Genomic DNA, 21,693 nt, shown 5'->3' on the forward strand with positions numbered 1-21,693 from the left:
CTAAAATGATCAACACCTTTAGGGCTAGAATAAACTTACCATAGTTCAGCCTGACAGAATTTATTAATAATTCAACATTTTAAAAATATATTTTATTTTTAAGATTTTACTTTCTCTGTTCTAACCCGAGCTCTGGAAATGCTTTGATATTTGATACCTGTACACTGCCAGTCTAATCTAGCAAAATGTAGTCATTATATGAATGTTGAGAACTGTGATGAAGTAATGTGCTAATCTTGGTGAAAAGATTAAATTCCTCTAACTCATCTTTGCACCTTTCTTGCAATCTGAGATTCTAACTGCTTAACCACATGGATAGGTCTAGGAGGGAAGCTGCACAAATGCCTGCTGTAGGGAGTAAGAAGCGCCATTATCTCCCTGTGTTGGCTGCGTGCCGCAGGCTGCTGCTGTCAGCGTCTCTGCCTGATGGCTCGGCAGAGCTCCCGAGCGTGACCAGGCTGTGAAATCCCCACACTAAGTATGTCTGCACCCCTCTGACAGGCAAGTTCAGGGAGGCCAGCCTGGTCAGTGCAACGCGTGTAGCTGTGTCCCGGTGCTGTACCTGCTGCCTCGTGTTTGCGGGCTCGGGCAGGAGAAGGGAACGCCTCGGTTGTGTGCCGGGCTTCAGCAGCCTGCGGGGTAAGCCCGGCCCGGTTCTGGCATCCGTACTAAATCTTCAGCGTTCAACTGACATAACGAAAAAAACACCGCTGTTTGACTGGATTCTTACCTAGTAGTTGGCTCATAGTAACAACAACTCTCAGCCAATGACGGCCTCTGTGCGATCTGTATTGCCGGCAGACGCGCAGCCGGAGCTGTCTCTGCGCTCCCTGTGAGCGCGGGCTGTGCGGGGCGCCGCCGCAGCCTCTCCAATTTCCAGCCTAAACCTCCCCGTCTTTTGCTCCCGCCGCTCAGGTCACGCTGGAAGCTCCCGCGGTGCTGCCTTTCCCATCCCTTACTGTGGATCGCGCCCGCCCCTCGGACAGCGCCGGGCACGCAGGCGCGCCGGGCTGCGGGCGGGCGGTGATGGAGGTGGGCGCCGAGGGCTTCGCCCGGCGCTTGCCGCGGCTCAGGCGGCGTATCCTGCGCGCCGCCTTCGTGGGTGAGCGTTCGGGGCGTCTCGTCCGGCCCCAGTGCTGCCCTCGGCCCCCGCCCGGCCGCGCAGGGGTGCGGCTGGCCTCTGCCCGACGCAGGGACCCGGGCGCTGAGGGGTGTTGCAGCCGATAATGGCGCTGCTGCGCCCAGAACAGCGAGCGCTGAGGCGCGGGCATTCAAACAGGCAGCAGAGGCTGGAAAGGGAGCCCTGGCTGCGGTGCTGGCCTCGGCTCGGCGGGCTGGGGGCTTGGGGTGTTACGGGGTTCGGGAAAGGGGCACGAACACAGCCCAGGGTGAGGCAGCCTCTTCCTGAGGGGCGTGGGGCAGGTGTCCCTGCCTCATCCTGCCGCAGGAGTGAGGTAGCTGGAGGTGTAAGCCCCACAACCTTTTCTCTTGAGCTTGCTGCCGGTGATTTGACAAAGGTTACGGTGAAGTGTTTGAGAGAGCCCTTTCCTCGTGCTGGTGAAGCACATGCCTCAAATTTCAGATTCTCTTGTGTTCTTTCCATTTCAACAGCCCTTGATATGGAGTTTACTGGCTTGCATTCAACTTCCCTACAAAACAACGAGCCCAGGTAAAGCTGTTGGACTTGAAATGTGAGGGAGGCTTGTTGCTCTAGCCCTGTGAGAACAACCTGTGCATAGCAAACTTTCGTGTGTCCGCTCTCCTTTCCCCAACTCTGGTTTTGTTCCTAGCCTGTTTGACTCCCCTGCCGAGCGGTATGTGAAGGCCAGGCAGAGTGTTCAGCGCTTCACTCTTGTTCAGCTTGGTAAGTGCTGCTTTGACATGGAAAGTGATTTCCCGAGGTCTTACAGGTAACTGGTCTTCTGCTAACAGGTGGGTCTGGCAGGTGGCTCTGGCCTGAAATCATTCATTCCAGAGACATTTGCTTGTTGGGGTTTTTTTTCCCCATTGATGTTTAACACTATCAACTTTTTAATCAATAATGTAAATTCAGGTGGGCTATATACTTTTCACTGGTCTAAGGTTGACCATATTTAAGGGTTGCAGTTAAAAATGCAAGGCTTTTAAATCAGAGGATGCAAGCAAGAAGCATATGACAGCAGCTCCTGTTCAAAGCTGTGTCATTTGATAATACAGTGCATGATGAGGAAGGGGACTACGAGGAAAATGAAGGCTCCTATTTCTGTTGTTCCTAAAATAACAAATCAACACGAGAAAGGGCCTGTGGAGGAGGGCTACTGACAATTAAGAACCAGTAAGGAGTCAAGAAGCCAGCTCGAAAACAGTTTGAAATATTGCTTAAAGTCTTGGGGTATGTAAGATCTTAGTGTGCCTTTTAGGGATTTACAGAAGAAAAAAAGAACCTGAGAAGTAAACCCCATGTTTCAGTCCTCTCTGGTGCCCAGCTTGTTCCAAACATTTTTGTAATGTAGTTGGACCCACAAACTCAGCTGTGTATGCACAGTCAGAGACTCATCACCAGCTCACCTCTTGCCCATTGCTCTATTTGTTGTTTAATTCAGATTTGACTCCTTTTCCCACATAGCAGTAAAAGCTTGTCCTGTTCAGCTCTCAGGGATCTGGGGAGTGGCGCAGCAGCTGGTGCTAAGATTGGCACAGTGACATTCATGAATGGAAAACATGTACTTCTTGAGGGGTTCCCCACATCCCTTATCTAATTTGCACACTATCTGTAGACATCCAGCTAAACACTGCCATCTCAACAGAGGTTTCTTTCTTGTAGGGCTGGCAATATTCTCAAAAGAAAATTCAAGCAAGTAAGTAAAAAAGCAGTTTTCCATTACAATGAGGATAGTGCAGTAGAGATTTTATACATAATTGCCTTTGGGTGGAGTTATTTCTTGTCATTATCTTCTAGAGATATTTTTCTTTTCATTTTAGGTATGTGGTGCATTCATACAACTTTTTTCTCTTTCCCTCAACACTGGGAATAAGGGATGTCGAATTCACCCTCTCTGCATCTAGTATTCAGTTCCTGTCTCATTATGGCTTTGACTACAACAAGGTATGTAATCTCTCTGCCAGAATTGCAGAACAGAGGAAATCTGTGCAACTGCAGAAGAAATCAGGATTAATATCCCTAAATGTTAGGTTTCTGGAGTAAATAGCATCTTCCTAAACTATGAATGCATCATGCAGTTCGTTATCAACAGAGGGGTATTGAGTGCTGTTTTTTCTGAACTAATGTAAAGGCAATAACCACAGCCTTGGCAGCCTCAGACAGATTCTCCTGCCTCAAAAAACCCCCAAAAACCTATCTGTGGTGAGCCAAGACCCTGGTGGGTGTCTTTACATTCTATGAAGGTGCAGAAGTATCAGTTTACCTACATCCTGTGTATTGCCACATTTCCCATTAAATTCAGATTCTGCCATCACATAAGAGTACCGTTTTGCAATTTTGGGCAGGAAGCATCTGATATCTTGACACTTTGAATTATCTTATGAAAGGAAAGGTAAAAGCAGAGCAAAAGAATTGATTACAGCTGACAAATATCCTTTTCTTTTCTCCATACCTGTTGGATTGCTACAGTTTGATTGTCCTGACTAACCTGGTAATTCTCTAATGTGCTGTGAGAAAATCCAGGGGAATGTAATCAACCTGGCATTTTCTTTCCCCTCAGTTCCTCAAAGATGGAATCCCATACATGAATGAGGTACAGGAGGAGATCCTTAGGCAGCGCCTCTTAGCAGGTACCTGGAAAGTATGCAGGTGAGCACTTTTCAGATAAGTGTCTCCTCAGTACTGACTGTGTTCATGGCTCAGCTTCACTCAGATCACATTTTGTAGAAATGCTGAAACCTGTTGGTCTGAACGCCTCGCTGCCAGCTGTTCCAGCATGCCATGGTCTCTGAAGGAAGGTCAATGTCACAGGATACAATGTAGAGAACTGGGTGCATGTCGGGAAATGAAGCTTTTGCATTCCTGCAACAAGGCTGTACAGGCTTCACCTGTAAAGAGCATTTCTCACACTGCCTCTTTCCTCTCATCCAGCACTAGCAATGCAGACAGGGATGTCCTGAAGAAAGCTATTGACGAAGTGACCTCTTGGATAGCTGTAGCGAAAGAAGAGGATACTATGATTCTGCAGGATCTGAATGGTATGAAACAGTGCCTCCCTTAGGCACCTGTGGGCTCTGAGTGGCTTCATCACTTCTCGTGAATCTCTGGGGCTGCTACTGTCCTTTCTTCTGTTAAATTGCTCTGTTGAGAGGAAAAGCACCAGTGCCATCCTGCCTTTACAGCTCTTTACACCAGTTTACACCTCAGCTCCTGTCAGGAGTTCGTCTCTGGGCTCTGCTTTTCTGCTCTGTTGGGGCGGTGGGTCTTTCTGAAGCCTAAGTGGATGTCTGGATGCTTGGAGCATTGACTTATGTTTTGTGCTTCTGAGCAGCAACTGGAGAATTTGCTAGAGTAGTTGCTCTGAATCAGAATAATCTTTTATGTGTTTTAAATCCTGGGTGATCTGTTTTTTTGTTTATTTTCTTTCCCTCCTTTCAGAGTTTAGTGCCTCTCACGTGGAGCAACAGGGAATCCCATAGAGACACATACATCCCATAGAGACACATACGTGGGGATAAACAGGCCCCTTACCCCCTGTGTTAGGTTTTGGGAGTGCTATAGCAGAGCTGAGGAACTTCTGTGCTGACTTGAAAGACAGGGAATTTTTGCAGGGAATAATTTGGGTTTACTCATACAACCCAAAACTTAATCTTCTAGGTCAGGGAATAAAATATAGAAAAGTTTAGGAAGAGCAGAGTATTCAAGGCTTTGTCTGTTGATGTTTATTTGCAGAGTATGCAATAGGAGGGGTGGAGACTGTGCTGTGCTTTTTATCTGCTTTGTCAGCTAGATAGGATACTGATATTTTAATAGAGTCTGGCAATGGTGAGCACCTGTGATAAGAAAGACATTTATTTAAGTAAGCAAGAAGACTGATTCAGGTGTCTCTTTTAATGCTATTCAGAAAAGGACTGGGTTAGTTCCTTTTCAGCTGTGAGGGAGAATGCATTGGTACCCCTTGTGTGCTTGGCTTCTGGGTTTGTTTCTCTGAAACTGTCCAAAACCAGACAGTGTCTTTTTCAGAGTAGGAGCCTTCCTCCCTCTTCTCTTCAGCTGGTCTTTTCCTTTCCTCCACATACTTACAAAAGCTCATTTGCCTGAAATTTTCACTGTAATTTTTAGGGGATTTTTTTGTGTTTTGTTTTTTTTCTCTGGGTGTTTGGTTTGGTTTTTTGTGTGTGTGTCTATGTTGGTTTTTGTTAGTTTTGTTTTCTTTCTGTCATGGTGTATGGCAATATACCAGGATCATATGCTGAGAAATATTTTTCTATACATTGGGGGAGAAACATGTGGTCAGTCCATCTGTCCAGAAGAATGATGTGTTTTCCTTAATAGGCTTGCCTGCACCTCTGAAGCTTTTACTGGCTTTTTTTATTTTTTTGTGTCATAGGTGATCATGTGCTTGAAGTTCAGCTGGTTCTGAGGCAGGCTCTCGAAAACGTTTGGACAGAGCCTCTTGGAGACAAGAAGGTGAGACGGAAATGTGGACCTTTTAAAAAGAGGATTTCTCTCTGGACAGATAGGACTGGCATTCTTGCAGGGAGTCTGAAATGTTGCTTGTACTTTTAATGATAGGGTCAAGGAGGAGAAGACAATGACGAAGGAAATGTTGATTTTGGGATCCTAAGAAAAGGGATACAGAAAACTGAGCAACTCTGGTTTCTGTTTGTCCTGTAGTCACAAAATCCCTTTAAGTGGAAATGCTTGGAGCACTTCTGGAGGCACCCTCTCTGTGTCTTCAGACTTAAAATTAGGTCCCTCCTTCAATACCTCCACAAGAATGTACAGTTTTAGCCTTTTTTGTGGTTTTCCTTTGTTTACTTCTGCTCTGAAGTTGCTTTGAAGACTTTTACGCTGTGATTTGCTGTTTTGCTATTAACTACTGGTATTTTACATTTGGTGCAATATTTTATGTATTAAAACTATGGCTGTGGACTTCTCAAACCATGGTTTTGAGTACAATGTCAGTCAGTTGCTTAGAATTAGCTTACAGAAATCTTTTTTTTTTTTTTGATTAGTCCTACTTTGGTCTGATAGCCAATGTCCCCAGAATGTCAGATCTACCCAGCCTTCTCATCTGAAGCATTGCCTTTGGGGACTCAGCTTGTATGACTGCTGTTTGTTTCTGGGTTTTTGGTAGCATGAACTTGCCATATTGGTATCAAGTTAAATGGAATTAGGTTCATTTGTGCGCAGAAAAACCCTTTGGTAGGAATCATCCTCTTAAGTAGAGAAGCACTAATAAGACTCACTCTGAGGAGGCCTGTTTAGTTACTGGAGCATTGATCTCCATACAGAAGTGAGACAGTCCCAAGGTCCCAGGGGATGCGGTTTTTCTGTCCTCCAATGCCTTGAAGCTGAACTTGACCTCAGCATTACTGAAGTCCAATAAGTAATGAACTAACGTGGGAGGCTGAGATAGTCAGTGACTGTTCTTTTTAGGTAATGGTAAAAAAAGTGAGTCCAGAACATCGTCAGCTTCTGGAGAACTCTTCTTATGACCACTGTCAGAAAAAGCTCATTCTTCTGTCTGCCCGGGGCTTCACCAACCTCTTCCAGATACTGGTTAAAGCCAATAAGGTAAAATGCCTTAACCCTACTCTCATTTTTCAGCTCTTTTTAATTAGCTGTGTTAAGTGCAATATTAAAAATCCTGATGTTACGGTTTGAGCCACCATCTAAGAAAGCTGAGCAGATTCTTGCCTTTTGGGCAAGCTGTGCTTTTCAGCATGAGACAGACCAGGTATTGGACCATGTGGACCATTGGTCTGACTTTGTGTGGAAATTCTTATGTTCTGTATGCAGCCTATCAAATACTTTTCAGCTTTAGAAGACTGTGGGTGATGTGCAGCAAAGACTGTCCCTGCCCTTGTGAGTGAGCATATAAATCTGAAAGCTGGAACATTGTTCAGCTGAACTGAGAATCCACCTAGCTCCTTAGATCTACTGAAAATAGAATGCTGCTGAGACAATACCCTCTCAGAGAGTCCACAAGTCTGATTTCCTGCAGGCAGTAGTCCTGTGAGCCTTGCAGCCTGAATGACCCCTGTGCGAGTGTGTGTGGATGCTGTCTGCTGGAGGAAAGGGTTACTGCTGTTGAGTGTGCCTGTGTTGTTTATCTCTGAGTTCTTTTCAGAAATATACTCCAATGGCTGTTATGTTTACATTCCTCCTGTAGCCCCTGGTGGGACACAACATGTTTATGGACCTTATGCATCTTCACGACAAGTTCTACAGACCCCTGCCAGGTACTGCTGTGCATAGCTGCTGTCCCGGGCTGCTGCCTTTGCACTGGGGGTGGAACAGGAGGTGCCGTGGCCACTTGTCACCACAGACACCTGCAGGGCTTAGCAAGCAGCAGGGCTGGTTGCCTCTTCTGAGCTCCAAGTGCTGGAGAGTGTATCGTTGCCTGCTGTCACTTCTCTTTCTGATTACTTTGCAATACCACTGGCTTTTCCCCAGTTTTGTGATCCCCTTTTCCACATGTGCTTTGCTTACAGAAAGCTATGAGGAGTTTAAAAGGAACATTCACAATCTGTTTCCTGTCATCATAGACACCAAGACTGTAACAAAATCTGTGCAGAAGGTGAGATGCACAGGTCTTTTTGTTTGAAGTTCAAATGTGTTTCGCCCAAGAGAGGGGATATTTTTCCTCAGTGCCCTGTGGTTACAGAACTGCAACCAGTTCTCAGTGTTGCCTTGGGCTGTTCTAATTTTAGATTTCATTTAACAAATTGGCCATGCAAGTAATTGAACTCACCATAAGGTCTGTCTTGGTCAGTTTTCTCATACAGTCTTCTTTTATAGAAATGTCTGTTTCCTCGAGTATCTAGTCTTTTGGAGGTGTATGCAGTTCTGTGCAGGTAAGTGGTGGGCAATAGAGTTTCAGCAATCCCTGTGTCTTCCTTGGAAAGATATTTCATAGCCATTTCCCTCCTCTCAAATGTTTTTCAATTGGACTCTTGCCTTTCTAATTTTAAGAGCAAAGGATTTGCACATCTTATAAAGTAATTGTGTAGTAAATTATTTGTTCTGAGTCACTTCTTACATTGAATCACTGTTATTTCCTTGGTCACAAATACAGTTTGCAGACAGCCGTACACACAGCTTGAGAATTATGTTGCTTATGTTATGTTCTGAAATGAGTAAGATTCAGTTCTTGGTGAAAATACATCCTAATTTCAAATGCCTGTCCTAAGAGAGAGCTGCACTGAGCCCAAAGCAGTAGCTAAATACGATGTTCAAATGGAGCACGAGTAGATACTGTATCTTGTGAGCTTAGTCATGATGTGGTGGGAGACTTATTTCACACTTCTTCTGTGAATTAATTTTTTCCATGTCAATTTTGCTAAGGAAAGGAAAATTTTGTCTGTTTCCCATTACCCCCTACTCCCAAGAAGGAGATGCAAAATTGCCACTGAACCATGCCATAAATCAAATCCCTCCTGATGGGAGAGAATTTTCTAAAAGTCCTTGCAAGGAGTTTCAAAGATAAACTGAGACTTTTCCTGGAGTTTCAGTGCTGCTGGATAGTTGTTTATTAAGTCTTATCAGAGGAACAGAGCCACTAGCATGACCCAGGCATAACATAGAACATAGAAAGCAGGAGAGAAGTCTTAATTATCAAGATTTACACAGCCTTTTAAAGATAATTTAACCAATGGTTACTAGAAACATGTATTGTTTTCACTTTCCTACCAATTATTCAGTAACACAAGCAGGAACTGTGGAATTCTCTATCCAATCATTCCAAATTACTTTTACTGCAGAACATGGAGTAGTAGAAGAAGGAAAAGAAGTTTTAGAGAACAACAACAATCCTCCATTTTGACATGTTTTACTCTTATCTATTTACTACAAAGAGAAGCCCAAAACCTCTAAATTTTTCACCCTGTGACAATCTTACATAGTAGTCTATCACCTAATTCACACCACTGTATTTTCTAGTTCTTGTCTGATCATTGGTAATTTTTTCCAAGGTTGGAGGTTAAAACAGTGTTGCTCAGGGGGGTAAAAACCCTTAAAAACAGGCAGAGAAATATTCTCGGCACTCTGGGTTCCTACACAAAATTAATTTTTTTTTTTTTTAAAACAGTACTGGGATTCTGAGGTTTTGTTTGTTTGTTTATTAGCAATTTCAGACTGCATATTCTTGTTGTTTGTTCTTTTATTTCAGTCATTCCAGGAGTATCTGTTTATCCTCCAGAGTTCCCCATTCAAATAGAACCATCTGGTCAATCCCTTTCCCTGCAGTTTTAGTTCTGCTTACATTGTTTTTTGTATGCAATTAGACCAGATTTGCTGCTTGCAAGTTTTGAGTGAGGCAAGAGACAATGGAAGTATTTAGGTGTTAGTTTTCAGGAAGAAAACTGGTAGATACTACACAAGTAAGTATTTTGGCCTTTTCACAGAGGCCTACCAAAGTTCCTTTTAAAGTCTCCAGTAGCTTTTTCTGAAATGAAGGTACAGGTCACTAGAGAACAGTAACTTTTCTCTGACATACTGAGGAAAGACCAAAATCTTACATGTCTACTTGTCATCAGCAGCAACCTAAATCCCAAAGGTCCACCGTGCCCTGTGATAGCTCTCGCAAGTGGCTGCTCAAGATACGGTATGTTCTTAAGCACATCTTCAAGGTCAGATAGATCAAAGGAGGTTTGTTTGACTCTGTGGATGCCCACATACAAAGCATGGGTGAATGGCAATGGGTCTGCTGAATTTGCCCAGAGCTACTGACACACATTTTAGTCCAGACCCAAAGCCTGGGCTCCTGAAACGCGTGTTCTGCATGTCCCTGGTAGCTGCTGAGGGTAACGCAGGGCAGGTTTGCATCATGCTGCTGGCACAGACAGCATTTACACTATGTTGGGCTGAACTGAACCTGATGTGGCTGTGAAGAGCCAGCAGCCCTTGGAAGGGGCAAGGGGAGGTGGGAAACAGCTGTCTTAGAAGGGAAAGTAGCAGGAGCTCGATGGCTGGTGTGCAGGGCTAGGGAAGCCTGTGTGGGAGCTTGTGTCCAGGACATGGTGTGATACTGGCTATGAGGCAGATGTTTTCTGGCTTCTCCTGGCAGCATCGTGTCCTACACCACAGGGCCTCCTGTGTTTTGAAATGGTTCCCATACCATTAATGACACAGATGACACAGTTTGGTTTGGACTTTCATAAAAGTTGCAATTTTTTAATGTGCTAAGCTTTTTGGACATTCATGTAACTGCTGCCTTTTTTTTTTTTTGGTGGTGTTTTAAAATGCATGCTAGAAGCACAGACTTTTTACTGAGTGTAAAGTTTTCAGGGTGGGGAAGGAAACAGAGGGGGGGGGAAGAACCTCCAGAATAGTGGATCTTATGAATTAGGATTCTGCAGTGCAGCAGTTTTCACAGCATGCTAAATGTGTTTACTTCTTCTTGATTTTGTTGAACACTTACAGCTGAGAAGAAATCTCCTCATGAGGCAGGCTATGATGCATTTCTCTGTGGTTCAGGTAAAATGCTTCTTAAAAACTCCTTCAGAGTTTGTGTTGGGATTTGGCAATCCTTTCCTTCTCTGTACATCTATTTGATGTTAAGAAATACTTGTTTATATACAGTCTGTTGCTCTTAGTAACTTAACTGCACTTCAGTGCATTTTTGCTTTCTATGTATTTAGCTCTGTTTCTCTAGCTTTGTTTTAATGCCGTCTCATTATTCCTTTTTCTAGTTCTTCTGATGTCAGCTCATTTGCTACTGTGCAGATCCACAGAGTGAGTAATGTTTAAGTGTTGACTGAAAATTGCATTACGTGGATGGGTCCCATGGAAAAACAGTCTTCCTTTTGCTCTGGCTGACTTTTTGTATCACAGGCTGGCCTTCCTTTTGGACAAAAGAAAGTGTTACTGGAAATGTCATGTTCTAATTAGATTTTTATTTTATAAATCTGAAAGTAGTAGTTTTATGTCAAAGCTGACATTTTAAAAATGAAATCAGGGGCCATGTGATGGCTCAGAGGTTGGGAAATGACGTTGTGACTTCTTTATTCTTGAACAAGCTCTCTCAAGTTCAGTTCACTTGGGTAAGGGTCAAATAATTTTCCATTAGTTTCCATTTTTGAAATCTCTGTGAATCGGTGCCTTCAGTTAAGTTCCCTTCCCTTTTCTTGCAGCTTTTTGACTTCTGTAGGAAGATACTAAGATCTGAAATACCTATTCTGTCGCTAGTTGAAGAGCTTGACACTGTGGAGCAGTGCAGCACTGGAGAAACAAAACTTTGTTCTCTTTTGTTTTTTGATTTAGTGATGCAGTGGAGGCTGATCCTTCTTTCTCGCAGTATCTCACCGTGTTAGCTGAGCATGTGAACAAAGTGAATTTCATCCGAGGTGGTGTTTCAAGCATTGTGCGTATGAATTGCAGGTCTGTGACCTGTTTGTGGGGTGCATAGGTCAGTAGCCTACTCGATGGCTTCATTAGAGGAGAGGAATCCACTGGTGCTGGGGCCTGCCTTGGAAGAAATTGTCATCATACAAGTGACACAGTGAACCTTTTAAAACGTCCAATGAGTTGAATTTCTGCTTTGTGAAATGCATTCATACTTTTATTCTGTAAGAGGGCATTAGTCAGTTTACATTGCTGTTTCTCAGTTAGTTTCTCCATGGCAGTCATGACAGTTTGCTTTTATGACCATATTTAGATGAATCTTGGGGCAAAAAAAAAAAAATTTACACCAACAGCTGTATTATACAACCTGTCATTTGTTTGTCATGTTTTGTATATTTTCTGATTATATTAGTAGTGCCTCTGTAGTACTTCCAAATTCAGATAGGTCTCAATGTTGTCCATTTTCCAGAATTTTTCTGGGGAAGATGTTCCCTGCCGTCATCCCCCTGCCTTGATTGTTCATGTCCAAGGCTGGCCAGGGCTGACTGAGAGACAGATTTACCAAGAGTTTAAAGCTCGTTGTCGCTTTGATGTCAGACGGCTTTCAAAGAACCAGTTCATTCTGCTCTCCAGTCAATACAAGCAGTAAGTGATCAGAAAGTCTTGATTTTCAGTCCTTTGTTCCCCTGATCCAGGCCTTCGTCCCACCCTCTCTCTGCTGTGACAGCTCTGGGACAGAAATTCCTGCCCTGAGCTGTGGGGTGCTGCAAGCAGCCTGCGGGCTGAGGCTCACGCCGTGCTTTCATTGCAGCGTCAGGCTCGTCCTGCGGGATTACCGGCACCACCCTCACCTGCAGGTCTCCGTCTATCGCCACTGGAGGCACTCGCCGAGCGTGAACTGCCTGCTGCAGTGAGTTGCGGGAGCACGGGGATGGGGAGAGGGGGAGCATTCCTTTCAAGTCCGACGCCCTGGCACAGCAGCAGCCTGCCACGCGTTTGCAGTGTCCTCCTGCCAGCCCCTCGGGGGAGAACGGGGCTCAGAAGCAGGTTTGCTTGCTAACTGCTGGGTGGCTGCTCATGAGCTTTCAGCCCTGGGCAACTGGACTTCAATCTTGATCATGGTTAACCTGGGAGTGTTACACCGTGGATAGCACAAAACCACCTACGTGCTGTAGTAACAGACAGGTGGTAATCTGAATGAACTGTAAGCCAGCTCTACTAGGCTTGATGAGAGGGAGGCAGAATCTCAGGTGTGGGATGGATGTGGGGTTTTTTTCTACAGCTGAGTTGAAAGCTTGGTAGTGGGAGACAATTCCAGGTTCAAAGTGCATCCCTGTTGTGAGATGGTGACAGCGATGCTCATGAAGGGTGAATTCCTGGCCTGACATGGTTTGGAAAATAATCTAAGGGCTTAATAAACACAAAATTAAGCCATAAATATAAGTAGCCTAACAGCATTTTATTATTCTTGTCCCTTAGAATCTCTGGTATTGTGGCACTGTGGTCTGTCTTGGCCTTTGCACTTGGAGGAACTTCTAGCTGTTGACTCCAAAGGACTGCTGTAGAGATGAGACATGAGGAACACTGATCTTATTTCTTGTGTTTTTGTTTTGTTTCATTCAATAAAATATGAAAAAAAATGAACAAAAACCCCACCAAAACTATGAATACTGTTTGAATTGTTTTCTTGGAAATGTGTTTTTTAAAGGGGGTGTGTTGGTTTGCAATTTGTGGTATTTTGTAATCTGCTCAAAGCATCACCTCCTTCTGAAGAGGGAGATGATTGTTTCAATGCCTAATTTGCTTTGGTCCTGTGTTGGCTCTTCACAGCTATTCATACCCTCAGCTTGTTCCCAGTGCTGGTGCTTGCTGCATAAAACACATTGCTGATAAAATTCAGGAAGTTATGAAATGAAAGATGCTACTTTTAGCTACAGTTGTAAAGCAGGGGAAATGTCACTGTTTACCAAATGAAAATGGGCAGAGTTGATGGAGAAACCACTCTTGGGGCTCATGACAGATTCTGGGGAATAGTAAATAATTTGCAGTGCTGTCGGTGCAGTATCAGATGGTGGTATTTTCAGTGGCAGTGTGGCTGAGGTTTGACACAGATAAGTGGAATTTATCAGGTTCCAATTTGTGGAGTGTAGAGAGGTCATGTGAGTCAGCACACATTTCTGTTTGCTTCTAGTGCACAGCACGTGAGCAGTCCTTCATCCAAAGTAGCATGAGACGTGCTTTGTGGATCAGTTTCTCTTAATACAGCTGGAGTATTTGTCAGTCCAGGGACTTTGGTCTACAGAGATTTTTCTTATTAATCTCCTTCTCTTCTTAAAAATAACCTGTTGATCCAGAGTTTCCATAAAATAGTTCCTCGATGCCATTAGTCACACTTAATTGGATGGGGCCCATGATCACCTGATAGGCAGAATCTGCCTATAATTGACTGTAACGTGGGAGTTGCTGCTGGGGCTCTTAAGGCAGCAGCAGGGCACTGCGGTGTGCCTGAAGATGATGTGCTTTCTGCTGCTGAGGGCCTCCTGCTCTGCTGCTCTTGAGGGGAAAAGGGCAGCACATCTTCAGATGTGGTTCTCAATTTCTGCATAGCTTGTGGTTTACAGCTCTTGTTTCATAAACAAGTTCCTACAAGACAAGTAACTGACTTCTTGATTACCTTTTCTATAGCCCTTCAGTGATGGGGTTCTCTGTCACAGTGTTCCTTCAGGTACCAGTGTGCTCCCTGTTTATTCTGTAATGTTAGTTTGTCTTTTAGCATCATTAGACACACCCCTTGTGTCAAGGAGAGCACAGGCTATTTGTGTTGTGTAGGTTTAGGAAGATTTTCACTGGGTGTGAGATACAGTAGCATGTGTTTTCCCATAAAAACTCTCTTCTTGGCTTATGATCTGGGAAATGTAATACCCTTGTTCTCTGGGGTCTGGATTCAGCTAGCTATTTAAATGTGGGGAGACAAAGCCTCACTTGCATCTAGTCTTTACAGTCTAGGGATCATGAAGATAAAGATGCTGTGTGAGAAGCCCAGCAGTTTTTAAGGGACCATGCACTTTGAAGGAACAAAGGAATGGTTCTGTCTTTAAATTCTGTTCCCTTCCTCCCATTTTCTTCTCAGAGTGGCACACAAATAATGAATCAGTTCCCTGCAGTGCTGTTCTCCCTCTTGCTTCACCCTCTAGAGAAGCACACTTCCCCATGAACAAAAGTAGAGACCCTCTCACCCTTTTTTGGAGAAAAAGCCTATGGGTCTGACCGTGTTTTCCGTTTGAAAGAGACAGACACACCTCGTGGCAACGTGGTGCAGTGAATCAAGAGCCCTGGCTTTCCTGCTTTACAGCTGGGAGAAATAAGTAACAATTGCTGTAGAGCTACTAGATATTCCTAGTATAAATCAGTTAAGTTTACATGCAGAGTAAAAACATGAAGAAACCGGAGTGAGTTGAGTATGTTCTGATCTTCCAAGGAAAGACTTCACAGAAACAAGTTGCCTGTCTCTAATAATCAAGGGTCACTCGCTGCTCAGAGCCTCTTAAAGAGCTCACTGAGATGTAGTGGCAGTCAATTCCAATGAAATGTGTTCGCTGGGGGCTAGTCAAACAAATCAGAGGAGAAACATTTGGCTGTGGGAACAGAACTGCAAGTTTTTCTGAGCAGCTGTTGATCACAACACAATTTTCCTGAACATGTCAATCTGGCCATTCTGACTTCAGCCGTTGCTTTGGCTCCAGACTAGGGAATTCTTACTAATTGAAGTTGGAAGTATCCAAAGTATTTCAGGTTATGTCTGTTCCTGCAAGGAGTAGGAGATAATTCAGATTCTTGTGAGGCCAACTCATGATGGTGCAACCTGACTTCTAACTCTGGCCCTGAAGAGGTGCATGTCAGAGCCCTGCTGAGGGCTGGCAGCTCAGAAAATCAAACCTGTCTCCCTTAGACAGTGGTAAAACCCCAGCAGAGTCTGGAGCAGCAGTTGCAGCACACCTGCCTCTTGGCACTGTGAGAAAGTTGTGCTTTAGCTGCAAGGCTTGAAAGGGTAATTCCTACCCTCAACGAAAAAAATGTTAAAATTCAAGTTGTGAAGGTGTACACTAAAAATATAGCCCTGCAGATGGAACACTGCAGATCAGAGTATATTTAGTTACAAGAACAATTTGATTTTTGATAGATTGACTTTTTCTCATGTGTTCAAGATTAAATATGTGGGTTTTTACATAACATCTCTACTCCAATGAGAAGGCATGGAAAAGGCAGAACTATCTCTAAATATTCCTCTGTTCTTGCTGCTGCTCATGGCTTCAGTGGTGATATGCCAGATTCCCACTGGCACTGGAGGACAGGAGAGCAGGATATACCTCTCTGAGAAGACATTTCTTTCATATAGAAGAAAATTTTATATAGTTCTATGTTTTCAAATGGTGTGAATCAACAATTCTTCTTGACAATATGCTTTCATTCAAAAGACATCATAGCAGAAAACCTTGGAATGGCAAGGTTGCTGATGTCTTGCTTGATGAATGAAGTGCAACAGCCTGGTGCCAAGTGCCAGCACTGCTCAGCCCCTTGGTGGGAGGTTCCCTCATGAGCCAGAGCAGCTTTGGCTGTGTTGCAGCACCACAGTTGGGTCAAAAGTTTGTGTGCTGATGAAGCGACTGACAATGTTTCCATATGCCTTAGACATGGAAAAACCCTGCTGTGCAACTGCTCTGTTAACACATGTTTGTGGTGTTCTTTTATATGCAGCAGCAAATCTGACTTTTATTTTCTGATTTTATCTCCCTTTTTCCCATGGCTTTTCCCAACAGCTCCTCTCCACTGGTTGCTGTAGTCTCCAGCACTGGAGAACCCTCCCAGGAAGGCTAAGTGAAGGGGCAGTGCCTGAAATGCCATGGGTGTATTTCAACAACCCTTATGCTCAAGGAAAAGGGGGTGATTGTACCCACAAAGGACCTTTGGAAGGGGAATGTTGCATCAGCCCAGTGCCCTCTGAAAGGCATCTCTGTAAGGGCCATACAGACCAGCGATGCTGGGGAGAGCCCAAATCTCTGATCCCTTGGTTTGCTGGAGGTGTGGCATGGCTGACACTCTGTCCTGCAGAGCTGTCACCACTCATCCCTGGGAGCTCTGGTAGGAGAGCGACCCACACAAGTATGTGTCAGTGCTGTGTTATAAAAGCTGTGGCTGAGCAGTGGGGAGGGAAGCAGGACCTGTGCCTCAGAGACAGGTGGAGCTCATGGCACAGAAGATGGCCAAGGATTGCTGCGGTGCACGGACTGGAAGGAGAACATATGCAGGCAGACGTGATGGAAAGATTTATTTTCCAGAGCTCCCGAGGAGCTGTGAGTTTGTTGCAAGGCAGGAGGCCATGAAAAGTGGAGGGGAGTTGTAGTTGTCAGGATGGACAGGGGACGAGGGAGAGTTTATAACCAATGTCTCACCTCATGCTTTCTCTTTCTGCAGAAACTACCTTGTTCAAGCTTGTGGTTTTAACTGGTTTTAACAAAAACAGTGCTTAAGTATTATGGGAGTGCCTTTGGGCTTTCCTTCTGGGAAGGAGCTTGGCACAGTCCCAGCTCTGAAAGGTACCTGGGCTGGGGTTGCTCCCATTTAAACACAGACACAATATGCAGAAACACTCCCACATTCAGACCCCTGCCCCCAGCTTGGGCAGAGGAATGAGACCCATATCCTCAGAGAAGGTGGATTCAAATACCGTCAGTGTCCTAACAAGCAGGTGAGTAGTTGAATCCTCTTGGAATTTCTCCTCAGTCAGATGAGCACATAGGCAGATGTTTCACCAAAGGAAAGCTGAAGATGGGACCCCTGCAGTGCTTCCTCCCTGTATAGGACAACCAAGGACCCCCTCCAGACACAGAAGTGATTGACACTCATTCTCCTATTTCTGGAGATGGGTGTGTTAATCCATCGACCTTCCACAGCCAAGCTTTAAAAGACAATGGCAACAGCAAGTGTGTTGGCAAAGAGCCTCATGTCAGTGCTGTAGGTTAGGCTGGCTTTTAAAATACCTGTGGGATGGAAATGGGTGAAAGGTAATAGTTACTATGCAGGAGAAACACATGGTGCCCTGGCAGAAACACATCCAGTTAAAAAGGAAAATAAAAAAGAGTACTATTTAAAACTTAAAGACAGCTTATTAAACATCACCCAGGCACACACAAATTGAGAAAGTCTTAAAGTACTTCTACGTTTGGACCTGGTCCACCCACTAACACTCCTGGAGTTTACCTGGGTTTATAAGCAGTGGAAGAGTAATCTGCAATCCTCATTTTTAATTTTGAAGTAATACAAACTATTTTACTTGCTCTGTAAGACTTGGCACTAGTGTTTGGACAGATCTATCACATGTTCTGACCTTGCTTGAAAAGGTGCTGCTAGAAATTCATGCTTTGCCTCCAGCTTCTGGTTAACAAAGGCTCAGCTGTCTTAATTTCTTGCCGTTTAGCAAGATGCTTGCTTACAAGTGCAGCCAGCCTAACCAAAACAGGCAGTCATTCGCTCACCCTCTGGAACTCATCTGTCCTGTGCATGAAACATGTACAACTGACTTTGCCATTCCTACATAAATGTGAGGATTTGCAAACCCACAGGCTCCCACAGCTGCCTGCAGTGCTCAAAATTTGCCCCCTCCCCTGGGATGCAGGACAGAAGCAGCTTGATGTAATTGTTCCACAGGGCCACTGGGTCATGGGAAGCAATGCCACAGGAGACGTGCTGGGCTCCTGGGCCTCCCTTGGGGTCCTACAGCCTCCAGAAGCTGGGCAGTCTCCAGGGGATGGACTGGGTCTGGCTGCTCAGTGAGGGGTGTCTGGGGGCTCTCTGCAGCCAGAGGCACCCCTGTGAGGGAGGATGCTCTTGCTCCATGGCTTGCATTGATGAATGTTCTAAATGTACCATAACTTAACACAAGCATAGTGCATGGTGACGGGGGAACAGAACTGCAACCAGAGCTCTTCCCAATTCCACAGGCACCTGTCACCATCTTTAGACTCCCAAGTACTTGTACAGTCTGGCTGGCCCCTCTGGTTTCACACCTGTTCCCTGCTGAGCTTATCTTCCTTTACCTGCATGCTTCCAGAGGTGTCACTGCTGGAGGCGGCACCTGGAGGAACAAATAGCATCTGTCAGTGGCTGCTGGCTTGTGGTGGGCTTACATCGAGCAGGAGGCAGGGCTGTGGCTTCACAAAGCACTGCCCCATCCCCTTGCTGCCGGCAGTTCCCAATGAAGATGTGCTTGCCTGTCAGCCATTTCTACAAGTATTTGTGCTAGAGCAGTGGCCACGAGCTCCTGGCACACATGCCAGGATTAGCAGCCTCATTGCTGGCAGGGCAAGAGAACCCTGACCCTGAGACTGGCTCAGCTGGCCAGAGCGTGGTGCTGATAACACCCAGGCTGTGGGTTCAATCCCTGTACGGGACATTTACTTGAGAGTGGGACTCGATGATCCTTGTGGGTCCCTTCCAAATCAGGATATTCTGTGAACCTGTGAGCCCGTGAACCTTGGTCCCACCCTTTCTTCCCAGTTGTTGGCCCCCACCACATCCCAGGAGCAGCAAGCACAGGAGAGAGATGGGCTTTGCTCCTCAGCAAGGAAGAGGGACTGGGAGAAAAAGTTGGATTTGGAGAGACTGGGCAGGAATAGGTGACTGGGAACTGGAGGTGATGTGGAAGGGTTTGCTGATAATGATCTGCAGGGGGAAAGCAGTCTTTAGACAGGAGATTTTGGCACTTCAGCTGCACATGAGTTTCTCCTGGCTGAAGGTTACCACTTCTCTCAGGGTTTTGCACATTCACCCTGTAATCTGCCACATTCACCACAAATCCCACCAGACATGGGCAAGAGGGCTGGAGCAGCGGACATGTGGACCTGGCAACCTACAGTAAGGGTCAGTGTTTCTTTCCTGCTACTCTCCTCCTGCAACTCTGAGGTTTAGGAATGAATGCAGCTTCCTCTGTAAGTATGGATTTCCCCAACACCAGCACTTTTTCTGGTGTGGGGATGGTGCTGGCTCTGTGTTCACAGGTCTTATTGTCAGGCAGGTGTCCCAGGAAGCTGAATACAGCCATGGTTGCCCTACTCTGCACCCAGCTTGCCACAGGTGCAGGAACCAGCCCGGACTGGTGCCAGTACCCTCTGTGCTGCAGCTGGCTCCTCCGCCCCTTTAATCTGCTCAGCTGGCTTGTTCAGCTGGGGCAGAGACTGGGAGGAAATTTTCCTTGAATCACTCTGGCAGGGACCCTATGGGATTTTAGTTTTCTAGCCAGGGGCAGGGTGCCTACCTGGTAGGGTGGATTGAGCATTCCTCCCTTCACTCCTTATTCCTGCAATACCCAAGCATCAGCTTCCTGTTCTGTAGCCACTTGCACTCCATTTTTTGAGATATGAAATGCTGTATCTCATTAAAGTTTTGAAGATTTAGTGGATTTTGGTGTTTTTCAAAGAAATCAAATGGAGTTTTCTCCACAAAAACTGGGACAATTTTTGAAAACAAAAAAAAGAGTAAAGTTTACCTTTTTTTCCCTCAAAAACTGCTTTGCCTTGCCAATGGCAAAATGCTTTGGTTCTGTCACACTGCAAATCCAACACCAGCACCTGTCACTGATTTCACCTCCCCCTCAAATCCACTTGTGTTGAAGACAGTGACTCTTAGGTGAACTAATGTAGCAATTTGCTATCTTTCTAGTCTTCAAAAATCCGAAAAACTCATCCACCTGCAGAGTGTGTAACCAAACTTCTGGGTTTCCAACCCATCCTGGCTCTGTTTCTGCTCTCACCTTGCCCCCCATGTCCCATCCATTAAGGCTTTCTGGAGCGCTCTCTGAATGGTTTCTCCAAGTCTCATCTTTTCATCCTCTGACACAGAATGAGACCAGGGGGTTTGCACTGCTGGTGGTGATGTTGAGTGAAGCAGAAATGTACACCAGCCTGAGTGGCAGCCATGCAAGAAGCCTGCATTTCGCAGTGTTTGTGAGTCTGACAGCACAGCAAAGATGAGGAATGCCATGGCACTGACCACCATGACAAGGTCAAGCCTCGTTTGGAGGCCTCTTTTAGACAGTGATGAACAAGATCAAACTGGAGAGAACTATGAGTGGGTTAAAAATTAGGTAATTAACGACTGAAGTGAAGATAATTATTGCATTGTTGCTCCCAGAGCCCGTAGCAAGCAGTTTGAGAGATCTTAATTTCTTGAAATCCTCCATCCCACTGAAACCAAAGCAATGAAAGATGCTTCTCCTCTTTTGATAAAGGCCCAGGAAATATAATCATGTTGGCAAATCACCTGGATTATAACGTGCTTCATCAGCTACTAAGTACTTAACATGGAAACCAATCTGATAAAATCGTAACTACCATCAAAGAAAAAAATCAACATCTGGATAAAGTCTTGTTTGTGTAACTGAACAGTTTGTAATTTTTTCAGAGAACACAAAGTCATTGATCAGTGATCTGTGTCTGTGTTAAAATGGCAATTAATGCACTCTGTTAATAGATAAAGAATGTAAAGATAACTCACAGTATCATTCGATCTTGTGCCATTTGCTATCTAGTGTAGTTTGCTCATATTTACATAGACTTGGAAAAGGGCAAAGTACCAAGCATCTTTTACCCTATTTATGGTAATAGCAGCTGATAGTGTTCAAAGTTTGGGGAGAATAGGTCCTACCTTTTCCACAAGTCATGAACTTTGTTGTAATTTGCCTCCAAGGACCCAGCTGGGGTGCAGCACTGATCCCTCCAGCTCTGCTCTGTTGATTTCAATCAGTCCTCTATATCCATCAGAAGAGGGGAGAGCTTGGTTTTGTCCTAGGCTTGTGCTCCCTGAGGCTGTGTCTCAAGACAAGGAGACACAGCCTCAATGCCTCTGTCGTGAGGAAGGGCTGAGTACTCGGCTCTGCTACTGTGACCTTCCCCAGTGTGTCCCGGGTTATCTCCTGTCAACAAAGGCGAAGCACCACTTTATCAGTCTGCTTTTAGACAGCTAACAGGGAATGTGCAAGGGCATTTTTAGAGTATATAAATAAGAATAAAACCCTACCATTGCTCTTTATAATGAGACTATTAAGAAATGAAGTTTGTGATGGAGTCTTTATTTTTGTGCATTTGATCTCTGAGTTTTGAATGAGATGGCAGAAACCCCTTAGGCTGTTTAAATACTTATTTGTGTAC

The 21,693-nt window shown here is 45.0% G+C and overlaps 1 protein-coding gene and 1 long non-coding RNA gene across 5 annotated transcripts; one reads left to right on the forward strand and one right to left on the reverse strand.

Annotated features, from left to right (window-relative positions):
- Positions 1–75: 75 nt before the first annotated feature.
- On the forward strand, positions 76–13,146 carry PNLDC1 (PARN like ribonuclease domain containing exonuclease 1). 4 transcript variants are annotated; one of them, XM_069010700.1, is made up of 19 exons: positions 76–1,102; positions 1,612–1,669; positions 1,791–1,864; positions 2,804–2,837; positions 2,962–3,085; positions 3,702–3,790; positions 4,073–4,179; positions 5,532–5,611; positions 6,584–6,721; positions 7,320–7,389; positions 7,642–7,727; positions 7,949–8,004; positions 9,685–9,752; positions 10,571–10,624; positions 10,840–10,882; positions 11,411–11,510; positions 11,961–12,136; positions 12,303–12,401; positions 12,971–13,146. In XM_069010700.1, exons 1-19 carry the CDS (start codon positions 1,027–1,029, stop codon positions 13,035–13,037), a joined length of 1,599 nt encoding a protein of 532 aa, XP_068866801.1. In that variant the 5' UTR covers positions 76–1,026; the 3' UTR covers positions 13,038–13,146. The 4 variants fall into 4 exon arrangements, with proteins under 4 accessions (XP_068866801.1, XP_068866803.1, XP_068866804.1 ...); XM_069010702.1 differs by having other exon boundaries at positions 9,688–9,752; XM_069010703.1 differs by having other exon boundaries at positions 3,016–3,085.
- Positions 13,147–16,806: 3,660 nt separating this feature from the next.
- Positions 16,807–21,426, reverse strand: LOC138107280 (uncharacterized). Its single transcript, XR_011149372.1, has 3 exons — positions 21,191–21,426; positions 18,586–18,623; positions 16,807–17,529 (listed from the first exon to the last, which is right to left on the reverse strand). It is a non-coding gene; the product is annotated as an uncharacterized lncRNA (long non-coding RNA).
- Between the last annotated feature and the right edge of the window lie 267 nt (positions 21,427–21,693).

The sequence above is a fragment of the Aphelocoma coerulescens genome, chromosome 3, assembly GCF_041296385.1.
Source record: "Aphelocoma coerulescens isolate FSJ_1873_10779 chromosome 3, UR_Acoe_1.0, whole genome shotgun sequence".
Lineage (NCBI taxonomy): Eukaryota > Metazoa > Chordata > Aves > Passeriformes > Corvidae > Aphelocoma > Aphelocoma coerulescens.

Coding starts and splice junctions, on each gene's coding strand:
- PNLDC1 (XM_069010700.1), top strand. CDS start 1,027: ATGGAGGTGGGCGCCGAGGGCTTCGCCCGGCGCTTGCCGCGGCTCAGG. Junction 7,728..7,948: donor TAACAAAATCTGTGCAGAAG/GTGAGATGCACA, acceptor CTTCTTTTATAG/AAATGTCTGTTTCCTCGAGT. Junction 11,511..11,960: donor GAGGTGGTGTTTCAAGCATT/GTGCGTATGAAT, acceptor TCCATTTTCCAG/AATTTTTCTGGGGAAGATGT.